At 36.2% G+C, this 13222-nt stretch overlaps 1 protein-coding gene across 4 annotated transcripts in view; it reads left to right on the top strand.

The window, feature by feature from the left end:
• The first annotated feature begins 1363 nt into the window (after positions 1-1363).
• The window catches only part of itpr1a (inositol 1,4,5-trisphosphate receptor, type 1a), a 34974-nt gene continuing 23115 nt past the window's right edge, over positions 1364-13222 (top strand). For all 4 annotated transcript variants that reach the window (XM_081379849.1, XM_081379848.1, XM_081379847.1 and 1 more), the window contains exons 1-8: positions 1364-1494; positions 3344-3452; positions 4310-4380; positions 7141-7256; positions 10608-10694; positions 10847-11005; positions 11115-11213; positions 13036-13119. In XM_081379849.1, the coding sequence (XP_081235975.1) occupies positions 3361-3452; positions 4310-4380; positions 7141-7256; positions 10608-10694; positions 10847-11005; positions 11115-11213; positions 13036-13119 (708 nt within the window). In that variant the 5' untranslated portion in view covers positions 1364-1494; positions 3344-3360. The remainder of the gene's footprint in view (positions 1495-3343; positions 3453-4309; positions 4381-7140; positions 7257-10607; positions 10695-10846; positions 11006-11114; positions 11214-13035; positions 13120-13222) is intronic.

Below are 13222 nucleotides of genomic sequence, written 5' to 3'. Positions count from 1 at the left end.
GTTGCACGAGCCTGCATGGTCACTGAATCCGACAGCGAACACAGCACTGGGCTGCCAAAATCTGTTACCCTCCTCTATATCACGCAGAATGAATGTAATGTTATCCAAATGCACTCTGGTAATGTCTGACCTCTCTTCCATATTTTAGAAATAGCTGCATGCAGATACAGCCTGCAACAGGGTCACAGAATCTAACGAGGTAGCATTGGTTTCCTAAATCTGTTCCCTTCTAGGCTATTTCACTCAAAATGGCTTTTAAAGTTTTCCTAACTCTGGTGATGTGTGCTCTAAACCACTCTGTTTCATACTCTAGAAATTATTTTGGTCTGATTTGAACAGCAGCAGATAACAGGGTCACATAATCTGACAAGGCAGCATAACAGGCTGTCGAAATCTGTTTCCCCTCTCCTCTCGTTCACTTAGATTGACTTTCCAAATCCACTCTGGTGATGTCTAATCTTGTCTATTTTATATCCTACAAATAATTTTGGTTTGATGTGAACAGCTGCAGATATAGGCTACAGCAGGTTCACCACATCCGACAACACAGCATTTAAAGTTGCCAAAATCTGTTACTATTTCACACAAAATTGCTTGATTGTGATCCAAGTTAACTCTGTTGATGCCTCTTCTGCATTTGCGGATGTAAACCGCAACAGACATACAGCAGGGTCACAGAATGACTAGTTAATGGTTTATGAAATCAAAATTCATTCTTTTCAAATCCAAACTTAGAAATCTAAACTTCTCTTTTCTGTAGCCTATTTACAGCTTGGTCAATGTCTATCTGATATGGCAGCATAACCGAATCTTTTAGCTCATTTTGGGTCTCACTTCAGTCTTTATTAAATGTATTTAGCTAATATGTACACTGGACTACTTTGAACATAAATTAATAATTTGTTTCCATGCACTTATTTTTGTAGTACATATTATAGTATATACATTATATTAAATTAAATGAAATGTACTTAAAATTATTATTCTAGGTAAATTTAATAACCACAAAACAAATTATTGCATAAAATTTGAAATGGCAATGGGGCAAGTTGTAACAACAGTATTAGCAGATCAATGATCTGTTACAATGTACAATGTAACAATGTAGCAGTATCGTGATCACTCCCCAGTCACCACAACTTTTTTGCATTATTTAGCTATAAATAAATGCAGTTTTTCTTGACTAGACTGTTTGCAACAAAAACGAAATTATTTTAGTCAATTGAAAGGGAATGTCTGGGTCTTGTAGTTCTTGAATGTCGCAGTTTATTGAAATAACCGTGGCGTGGCACCGCTGGAACACAATTTCCCAGAAACCCCTTCGCACTCCACCGTTTACAGAGTCACTCGGCAAGCCGAAAAGAGACGAACATCGGGGCGATGGACCGCTGTGCTGGACTCTGTGAAGAGTCGGGCTAATAACTTTCTCAAACAGAGGACGCAACTTTGGGGGAAAAACAGCGGACACGTTTGCTCTAACTTCGTTTGAGAGAGGTAAGATATAGGCTACGCAAGAATAAACGGACTAATAAGAGTTTTGTTCAGGAATGATGCTTTATTAAATATTTATCTTATCTGCGGGAGAGCATCGCGCGCGCCCTGTTGAACCCGCCCCTAGGTTAGGAAAACTGCCATGAGAAACTCACGGAGCCTATAGAAAGATGGGAAAAAAAGATACAAATTCAGCGAGGAAGACACAAGTGTTTCAGTTAAGCCGGTATTTATTTATTTTTTTGTTTACTGTTTAATGCAGCAGTCCAAAACCAATGTTATGATGCCGTACGTTTAATCGCATTTCGGGCACGCATTCATAAAAAAAACTCTGCTTTTTGTAAATGCGTTTGCTGGATAGTTAATGTGCCCAGGTTTAGTAGGATTTCTGTCTTTTTATGTCGTTTTGACATTGTTGACATGGGTAGAAAAATGAGTTGACAGTTTCTGTTTTCAAGACGGACAATCTGCCGATGTTCAACAGATGGAACAGAATTCTGTGATTTACAACAGCAACAGACGAAGCTGTAATTAACGCAATAAGTAAAAATAGCATGTAGTTTTCATGTAAAATAAGATGCTTTTTTGCTTTGCAGTTAGATAGAGCGAAAATGATTCATGCAAATCCCTCCTCCGCACTGCTCTCTCTCTCTCTCTCTCTCTCTCTCTCTCTCTCTCTCTCTCTCTCTCTCTCTCTCTCTGCATATTTACGGTTTGCTTGTCTAATCATTTGTTAATCAAATCTAGTAGTTACAGGAAGAGTCTGGTGATGATACAGGCGTCAAATGGAACTGTTACCCTCAAACAGTGTCATACAGTAGACCTATTTCTTATCATTTGGTTTATTTCTGTTATGCAGTACATTTCCATATCCCCATCCTAATATGTTGATTAAACCACTATATTTTAAAGTGAACTTAGGGATGACAGGGATAGTATAGTATTTAAAGGCAGCATGAAATCAAAATGGACAGTTCTTGTAATCTTTAATAAAAATGAAAATACATATATATTCTGGCAGTTATTTATGAAGTATTATTTTATTTAAAAAACGGAAAGTATTTTTAGACAATAATTTCAGCTTATTTTATCTTTTGCATCTTTTGTCTTCCTGTTATATTTTGTATTTATATATGCATTCAGATTTAACTTGGCATGTTTTGTCAGTTGTAAATTTGACACTGAATGTGTATTTTTAGTATGGTATTCCACTGCCCTGGACTTGGAATAAGTGTTTAGTCAGTTAAGTTAATAATTAACTTGCCAACTTCAACTTGTAATTTGCAGCTTCTTGTTATCGAAACTCAGTGGAGGAGTGACATTTTGTGATTAATTAAATTTGAACTGAGAATGTGGAAAGGACCATGCATTGTTACACTGTATATTTAGTATGGATTCAGCTTCAGCTGTAATTATAATTGAGAAAATAAAAGTCCTGCAATCAGTTTTAGAGTCCTCAGCCTGTTTGTCTTTCTTCGCATCATGGGTTACCAATGATCACATGTTTTTATTTAGTTCATTCAGTGGGCCACTTGTGGTTTTAATCTAATTGTGTTGTCTTTGATGACATCAAATTGGTTTAGACATGAATATTCTTTTGTTTTTGTGGAAGCATTCTGTTTAAACAGCTCTGCAGAGCTATACATTTTTTATATGTTTTATTTTAAACTGTTTTGTTTTTGTATTTTGTACTGTAGGAAATTACACTTCCAACCACACATGATATATGTGTTGCTTTAAATGTGTAAACCTATATGTCTTTGTATGGTTAGAGCTCCTGTTTGGTTTGTTTGCTTAATGATAAACCTGTACACAGACACAATCATGACTCTTTGACCTCTGACCTCTGCAGGTGGTGGAGTGGTTGCCATGGTGGATAAAATGTCAAGTTTCCTACACATTGGGGACGTGTGCTCCCTTTACGCTGAAGGCTCTACCAGTGGCTTCATAAGCACTCTGGGGTGAGTTGATTGACACTGCCTGTTATGGAATGCTTTAAAAATCACATGTTAATTGAAAGCAGATCAGTGAATATTATGAGCTGGACATTTTGGGTAATTATTACAGCCAATAAATGATTAACAAGCAGAACCAGCTCATTTGTTAAATAATTTTTCCGTTAATTCTTCAACATTGAACTCTCTCTGTTTTCTGCTGACAAAAATCTTAAGAGAAATAGTTGAACCATCATCTCTCCATCTGTGACGTTCTTTCTTCCATGGAACACAAAATATGTTTTCAAAGCAATTTTTTCAGTGAAAAACTACTTAATTTTTACCCTCATCATCAAATGAATCTATCCAGAAGACTTCTAATATATCCACTTTAATGATACTTTAAGACTTGTTTTTGCATTATTTTTAAAGCATCTGTTAATTGTAATTGCATGGAAAAAAGCAACTAATGCAAAAAGTCCTAATTTTTTTGTGTTCCTCTGAAGAAACAAAAGTAATACAGGCTTGGAATGACAAGAGGAAGAGTTATTGAGCTAATGACAGATTTTGCACATTTGGGTGATCTAACCGTTTGAAGATCAACACTGCATGAAGTTTGCTGTGGTTGAATGCTAATCTTTAATGTGTAGTTAAGAATAACCAGCTGTCAGCAGTTTAACCCTGTTTATGTGTGTGTGTGTTTTGGCCGACTGGTCTTGGAATTTGGATTATGTCCAGTAAGCTGCTGCTTTGGGCCAAAAAAAGCTAAATACAGATGCACAATTACAAATGCACACCATTATTTACTCAAGCAAAAACACACAGATGTTCAAACTAATCAAAATTAAAAAACGTCTACAAATTAACACTCTCATTGGTTTCAGGTTGGTTGATGACCGATGTGTTGTTCAACCAGATGCAGGGGACTTGAACAACCCACCCAAGAAGTTCAGAGGTGAGTACTAACTATACTTTATATTTTGGGGACAAATTTGTACCCAGTAATGACCAAAACCTGACCAAATCTCCAAAAACCTTTATGTCTATGGAATGTCCCCATTTAGATAGCTAAGTAAACGTGTGTGTGTGTGTGTGTGTGTGTGTGTGTGTGTGTGTGTGTGTGTGTGTGTGTGTGTGTGTGTGTGTGTGTGTGTGTGTGTGTGTGGTGTTATGCTGGTTTATTTTCAGTTAAGACAGGAAGTTCAGTTACTTAAATTGGACTTTGAAGCCAAAGGTCAGATGATGTTGGCTACCCTAGAGAAAAGTTTGTCATTTCCATGAAAACCACTTAATTTAGCATGTCATCCTTCATTCTTAGGAATTATTATAGCATTGTCTTCCAAAACTTGTAGTTCTGATTGTCAATCAAATCTTTGTCCGCATAAATCTGTGTAGAACAGTCTGATCTAATTTCTGTCTACATTTACTTCGCTGTGGAAATTGTTTCCAACACAGAAAGCACAGATCTACTTAGTTAAAGGACTTGATAAATGATTGTACTTAAAAGACTGCACACAAGATTGTGTGAGGTTGAGTCCGACTGCCCTCTAAACTCAAATCACTCAAAAGGCGTCTGCCGGTGACACCGAGAAGCTACGTCATGAGTAGGGGTGCGTGTATATAAGTACATTTTTACATCGGTGTGTACTGGTTTCCATCACTAGTTGGCCACTAAATGTTAAAGGAAGAGTTTGTCCGACCTAAAATATAATTCCTCTCATGATTTATTCATGTTGTTCAAAACACATATAATTTTATTAGGGCTGTCAAACGATTAATCGCGATTAATCGCATCCAAAATAAAAGTTTGTGTTTACATAATTTATGTCTGTGTACGGAGTATAATTATTTTCTATATATAAATACACACACATGCATATAAAATTATAAAATTATAAATGTTATAAATTTAGAGAGAGAGAGTTATACATTTTATAAATAAATTATATATAATATAAATATATATACACAGTATATACATGCAAATATTTCTTAAATATATACATGCATGTGTGTGTATTTATATATAGAAAATAATTATACACCGTACACACACATGTATTATGTAAAAACAAACTTTTATTTTGGATGCGATTAATCGCGATTAATCGTTTGACAGCCCTAAATTTTATATATTATGTGCAACCTTTGCTTTGAAGGAAGTTCACACTGCTCTTCCACACAACAAAACCATACAAAATGACCATAAAAAATGACAAAAAACTACCATAAAAGTATCAAGGTAGTACATTTTACAAAGTCTTTCAAATCTTCTATTCTCACTTTTATTCTCACTTGCATATTTGAACTTGGCAGATCAAGAAACTTTAGAGATGCCAACCACCATTAGTTCTTGTAACCTATGTGAGCAAAGCTTAGGTAAATTCTAGAATGTGCATCTGAGAGACACTACACTACTGTGTAATTCTATTTGAATTAAAAATCTTTTGTAACGTTTTTAATGTTTTTATTGTGACCTGATCAATTTAATGCTTCTTTGCTGAATAAATGTAAACATTTCTTTAAAAAAAAATCTTACTGACCCCAAACTTTTGAACAGTAGTGTATTAATAACGAGGAACTACCCCTTTAACATTTGTATACTTCTCTATCAAACACATATGTCTCAATAACTCAACCCTGCTGATAAATAATCCCTGCACAGTGTGCTTGAGTCTGTGATGAAGGGAGGAAGAAAAGGAGAGATAATTGTCTGATGGTCAGTGGGCCCCAGCAGAGAGGAATGCGTACTATTTCCTTCAAATATAAACACTGGAAGCATGTGATGGGTTCATTTTCTATTGCTATTATTTCATGAATATGTTTGTTTTGTTTGGGTATGCATTGATTTCAAAACGATGAAACTTATGATTTTCATCTGGCAGATGATAAATAAGCAAAATAGTACAATAGACTGGCACTGAAGGAGGGACCCGCGCTATATCATAGGGGATTGGTGTGTGGAATCTTTAAGCTTAGGACCAGTAAAGCAACACCCTGGTAACCACCCATAACACCTTAGCATTGTAGCGTCAACTTTAATCTCAGTAAAAATCTAGAAATCTAGCCCCTTTTTTGTAACGGGAAACTCTTAAACACTCTTGTTTTCATACAAGTGTGTGTTCTACATTCCTCCAATGACCCTAGAGCTTTTTGGTGTTTTATCAGCCCAATCTCCAGAAAATAGAAACAGAGACCAGATTCTCTCTCTCTCTCTCTCTCTCTCTCTCTCTCTCTCTCTCTCTCTCTCTCTCTCTCTGGCTCCCCCTCTCTCCTTATTTGGTAAGACTGGAGTTCTGCTGAAAAGAAGTGCATTTTCACTTTTATGTCTGAATAGCTCTTTTCTTATCACTATTGAAAGACAGTCTGTGTCTGTTTTCTGTCATATTAGGTGCTTCTGAATTTACCTTCATTATTTAATCAAGTTCTATTAAAAAGGTTTTTTTTTTTTGCTTCTGATCGTATGAGGGAATAGTCCTGTTTTAACAGTTTTGCACATGTAAACCACACAGATATAGAATTTACATATTGATTTTCATACTGATTTTCTTCCTTACCATTTATGATCACCTTGTCATCCCATCAGCAGGTTTTGTGTGTGTGTGTCTAAACACAGTGTGATTGTGTATGTGCTTACAAGAGTAATGAGTGATGCTTGTGTTCTGCTTGTCTGTGGCTGGGATGAAATGTGTGTTCTCTCTTTCTCTCTCTGTAGACTGTCTGTTCAGACTGTGTCCCATGAACAGATACTCGGCACAGAAACAGTTCTGGAAAGCTGCCAAACCTGGAGGAAACAGCACCACAGATACTGTTCTGCTCAACAAACTCCATGTGAGTGTAAAGCTTAGTTTTCCCCTGGCCACGTACACGATCTGTTTGTTTATATAATATAGGGAATTCCAATCGCTTTCTTGGATAACGCTGCTCATAATTGCTGGTCTAGAATTAGTATCCACTATCCACACCTCAAATGATTGGCTGATGGCACCACAAGAACATACACAGTCCCTAACCTTTCAATAATGACTACCCTGAGCTGGAACAAAGGTCTTTTCTTCTGTATTGGGACATATTATTATCAAATTGGATTATTGGAAAAGGAAAAAATGTAGGGCAGGGACTTGGTTCTTCCCATTGGTTTTTGATTGAATGGTGGCAGATCTGAATGCAATCTTGCAGTCGATTGGGTTTAACCAGACAAAATGATTGGAGGAGCCTGGCACCAAAGAGAGGAAAATGGCTAGGAAAAAGTTGACTCCAAAATTGGTGAACTGGTAAACATCTACTAAAATATAATCAAATTATAAACTAACCAGCCAAAACTTGAGCTCTAATCCTCATTTACTATTAAGAAATGAAAAACTGATTCTTGATCAGTGGCAACTTCATCTTTAATCTCAAAGACATTGTCTTCATTTTAGGGATGATTTTACATTTTTAAAGCAAATTTATCGGATTAATTTGTATTTTGTAGATTATGGTAGCATTAGAAACAAGTTCATCCAAGAATGTAAAACATTCCTTTACAAAAAACTTCAATGTCTCATTTTGATAAATTGGCAACTTTCCAGTAGTATTAGGTATATTACTGGAAAGATTTCATGAAGTTCTTCACTGAGAAAATAGAAAACATCAGAACCACAATTGTAAACGTTCAATCCTCAATCGCGCCTTATAATTCAGCCTCAATTATCACCCCGCAAGAACAATTACAGTGCTTTACAACTATAGAACAAAAAGAGTTAAATAAACTTTTTACTTCATCTAAAACAACAACATGTTTACTAGATCCTATACCAACTAAGCTATTGAAAGAAGTGTTACCTGTAGTGGAAGAGCCTCTCCTCAATATTATTAACTCGTCTTTATCTTTAGGTTATGTTCCAAAAACATTTAAACTGGCAGTTATAAAACCTCTCATTAAGAAACCACAATTAGATCCGAATAATCTAGTAAATTATAGACCCATTTCAAATCTACCTTTTATGTCTAAAATACTAGAAAAAGTTGTGTCCGCTCAACTGGGCTCTTTCTTACAAGAAAATGACACCTATGAAAAGTTTCAGTCTGGGTTCAGGCCGCATCATAGCACTGAAACTGCGCTCGTTAAAATCACAAATGATTTACTTTTAGCTTCTGACCAAGGCTGTATCTCAATATTAGTTTTACTTGATCTTAGTGCTGCGTTCGATACTATAGATCATACAATACTCTTAGATCGACTACAAAATTATACTGGTGTTCAAGGACAAGCATTAAGCTGGTTTAAATCGTATTTATCTGAACGCTACCATTTTGTTTATTTAAATGGAGAAAAATCTATCATAACTCCAGTAAACTATGGAGTGCCGCAGGGATCTGTGTTAGGCCCTCTATTATTCTCAATATATATGCTGCCACTTGGAAATATTATAAGGAAACATGGAATTAGTTTCCATTGTTATGCTGATGACACTCAAATTTATATTTCATCACGGCCAGATGAAAACGCTAAATTAGAGTGTGTTAAAGATATAAAAGATTGGATGACGCATAATTTTCTTTTATTAAATCCAGACAAGACAGAGGTACTACTTATCGGTTCAAAAAACCACCCACAAAACCTCTCACAATACAACTTTAACATAGTAGGATGTCCTGTTACTTCATCCTTTACAGTAAAAGACCTGGGTGTTATATTAGACTGCAACCTGTCTTTTGAAAATCATATTTCATATGTTACAAGAACAGCCTTTTTCCACCTTAGAAACATTGCTAAGCTACGTAATATGCTATCTGTTTCTGATGCAGAAAAGTTAGTTCATGCATTCATGACCTCGAGACTAGATTACTGTAATGCGTTATTAGCCGGTTGTCCTGCATCCTCAATAAACAAGCTACAGTTAGTCCAAAATGCCGCCGCTAGAGTTCTAACTAGATCAAGAAAATATGATCATATAACACCGATTTTATCATCCCTACATTGGTTACCTTTAAAGTCCCGTATTAATTACAAGGTATTGCTACTGACTTATAAAGCCCTAAACGGCTTAGCTCCAGTCTATTTAACGGATCTTCTATCGCCCTATAATCCATCGCGCTCTTTAAGGTCACTAAATTCGAGGCTTTTGGTCATACCTAGGATATCTAGGTCCACCAAAGGAGGGAGAGCATTTTCACATTTAGCACCAAAACTCTGGAATAGTCTTCCGGATACTGTTCGTTGCTCAGACTCGCTCTCCCAGTTTAAAACTAGATTAAAGACGCATCTCTTCAGCCAGGCATTCATATAATACTTTTAATCCTACAGTTAAATCCGACCTCTAGTTCATAAACGCCAGAGGAGAACTGGCCCCCGACTGAGCCCGGGTTCTCCCAAGGTTTTTTTTTTCTCCATTAGGTCACCTGATGGAGTTTTTCGGTTCCTTGCCACTGTTGCCTTTGGCTTGCTCAGTTGGGGATATTTGGGGATATTTAATTTAATTAATCAATCAACGATACTATTGATCAGCATTACCAAACGTAGACGTTCCACTAGAAACAAACATTGATGTATTGTTCTAATTTATTACTGTGAAGCTGCTTTGATACAACCTGTGTTGTGAAAAGCGCTATATAAATAAACTTGACTTGACTTGACTTGACTATATTAGTTGCCTATAATGCTGATAAAAACAAATCATGCATTCATACTTGCTCCTGAGTAGCTTAATTATCTAAATGCTGTGAGTAGTGGTATTTAATTGGATTGCATGTGTAAGTAAATAGCACATACAATCTTTTATCCAAAGAAAGGAAGCCACGGAGGGACACACCTCGACCTCCTAGACTTCATAGCTTCACCCTGCAGTTGGTTCAAGCTCTGCTTATGACCTTATATACACACAGAATGTAGAAAAGTTGCTAACAATAAAAAAAGATATGCTTGTAAATGAAACCGATTGTGAAGAATGCTCTGTGGGCCATCTGAACAATGTTACAAGACGTCATTAAAAAGAGCACAGTTTGTTTGCTACCCAACAGCTTCTTTTTTGGAGGACAGTATATTTATCAACTTCTCTGAGTCTGAAGCTCAGTTTCTACTGTTCTGAAGAGCAGTAGAAACGGAATGTGCTCTTGTCACATGGTTCTTTTGTGCTCATGTGTATTGCATTTGCATTTTTTTCCCCCTCTCATTTTTTTTTCTTACTGTGTTTTGTTTAGCATGCTGCTGATTTAGAGAAGAAACAAAATGAATCTGAGAACAAAAAGCTTCTAGGAACAGTCATTCAGTATGGCAATGTCATCCAGGTAAATCTCTCATTTACACATGAGCACAAATATTACTTCCGGTAATATTTAAATTGTATATATAATACAGAGCATTTATAAGCACTTTAATGTAGAAAAGCTGAATATTTAGCAGTCAAATAAATTGTGTATCTGTTCACATATATTTGCAGCTTCTCCATCTGAAGAGTAATAAGTATCTGACAGTAAATAAGCGCTTACCGGCTCTTCTTGAGAAGAACGCCATGCGTGTGACGCTGGACGCTGCAGGGAATGAAGGCTCGTGGTTCTATATCCAGCCCTTCTACAAGCTCCGCTCTATAGGAGACAATGTGAGTATGTCATCAACTCTGATTATTTGATTTGTTGTGTATTTCACTTACATAAACACACATTAGAGTTCCACTTGTAATGTTTTGTGTGTGTTAATGTGTGATTCAGGTGGTCATTGGCGATAAGGTTGTGTTAAACCCTGTCAACGCTGGACAGCCGCTGCATGCCAGTAGCCATCAGCTTGTGGATAATCCAGGATGCAATGAAGTAAAATACACACACACACACACACACACACACACACACACACACACATGTAGTGTTTTCATGTTTTATGGGGACTTTCCATAGACATAATGATATTTATACTGTACAAACTGTATATTCTATTCCCTTACACTAACCCTATCCCTTAACCTACCCATCACAGAAAACTTTCTGCAATTTCACATTTTCAAAAAAAACATCACTTTTTTGATTTATAAGCCGTTTTTCTCATGGGGACCAAAAATGTCCCCACACGAACAAGGATTTCGGATATTGCCATCCTTGTGGGGACATTTTGTCCCCATAATGTAGGGTTTACCAGGCCACACACACACACACAGAGAGAGAGAGAGTTCAGATATTACTAGATTTGCCATATCTTTCTTTTTTTCCTCTCTCTGGCTATGTTAAGAAAGGAATACTAGTGTACTGCATACGGCCTAGAGTTTTTTAAAGTAGTATGCAAATGATAAACATTTCAAACTGTGTTTTGACAGCATCACATAAACAACATCACATGACCTCAGTTGAATTCAGGTTGGTGTTTAATTCAGTCAGAGACATCAGGTTATCTGAAAACTAAAACGAATATTTTGCATCTTTAATACATTTTTGGACAAAAATTCTTAAAAATTGGGGTTCAATTTTTTTATTTTATTTTAATGCATATGCATTTATATGAGTTTCCCTTTTAGATGCAACATTTATGGGAGGAGAGAATTTAAATGAATCATGCAAGGTGATTTACTAAGGTTTGCGCTAGTCAATTTACTGGTATTTGCGGCATTATTTAACGCCCCCAAAAAAGCATGTCTTAAATCAGATGCTAATTTGTGCTGCTCTTGATAGATTGCGTTGGTCATTATGGGATTGATCCGGTTGCGTCTGTGTTCTTTAATTTGCACGTTTTTGGATTTGTGCTCTCATACTAATTTGCCCTGTTTAGTAAATCTGGCCCATAGCCTTTCTTCCAAGGATATTAAAGTTAAATATGTAGACATGTAGTAAAAAAAAAAAAAAAACGAATAAAAATCACAACAACGGAAAATAGGAAAATATATAAATAAAATGTAATTAAAATAATTGTCCTCAAAAATATCTAGAAATAACCCTTTCAAAATTAGGCTACCTCATATAAGACATTTGGAACACTGGTTGTTCAAAGAAAAAACAGCTAATGAGGGGCTGTATTAAAGCAACACTAAGTAACATTTTTTACCTTAAAATAATGTTTCCAAAATGGTTTCAGTGGTTCATCAAGTCGTAACAGGGTGAACGGTATTTCTGCATTCGCTTTGCAGCCCTATATCTGCTTTAACCACTCTAAGCAAGTTTGCCAAACCGGGTCGCGTTTCTGTAGTTCGAATGAGACATAAGAAAACTACAAATTTGACTTGCTTTACGTCAAGCGTTACAATAGTCATTATTTAGTTTTTCTTCGTTTCTGATGTCGCAATACATCATGCTGTCATGAAATCATGCAACATACTCTACCTTGTCTGTGGACATCGTTCATTCAAAGCCAGTGCTAGATAAACAGCAAGCGTGCGTGCAACAGTAGGCTGCAGGCGGCGAAGTTATTTACGACAGCGGGAATGGACAATTCCGCTTCCAACCTGTAGGGTGACCGAAGAGGAAAAGTTCCTTAGTGTTGCTTAAAATAAAAAAATATCTTGAGTTTTTGTTGTTTTAGTTTATTTTAATGCTATATTGTCTCATTTTTAAAACAATTTAGGTCTCTTTGGAAGCTGAGACCTCATAGTGGGCCCCTGTTCCCAGGTTGAGAACCACCGGTCTATTCCATTGTCTTTTTCTCTCTCAGGTGAATTCAGTGAACTGCACCACCAGTTGGAAAATCGTTCTCTTCATGAAATGGAGCGACAACCAGGAGGTTGTCTTGAAAGGAGTATGTTTCATATACAAACATGATGCACACAATGACCTTTACATTTACTTACTTTTAAAGGAATTACATTTTACTTTCTTGCAATTTAATGGCCTTTTAATGA

Source organism: Scardinius erythrophthalmus (genome assembly GCF_964197995.2).
Source record: "Scardinius erythrophthalmus genome assembly, chromosome: 12".
Lineage (NCBI taxonomy): Eukaryota > Metazoa > Chordata > Actinopteri > Cypriniformes > Leuciscidae > Scardinius > Scardinius erythrophthalmus.
Note: the sequence above shows the minus strand (reverse complement) of the source record. Positions and strands in the feature narration are given on the sequence as shown.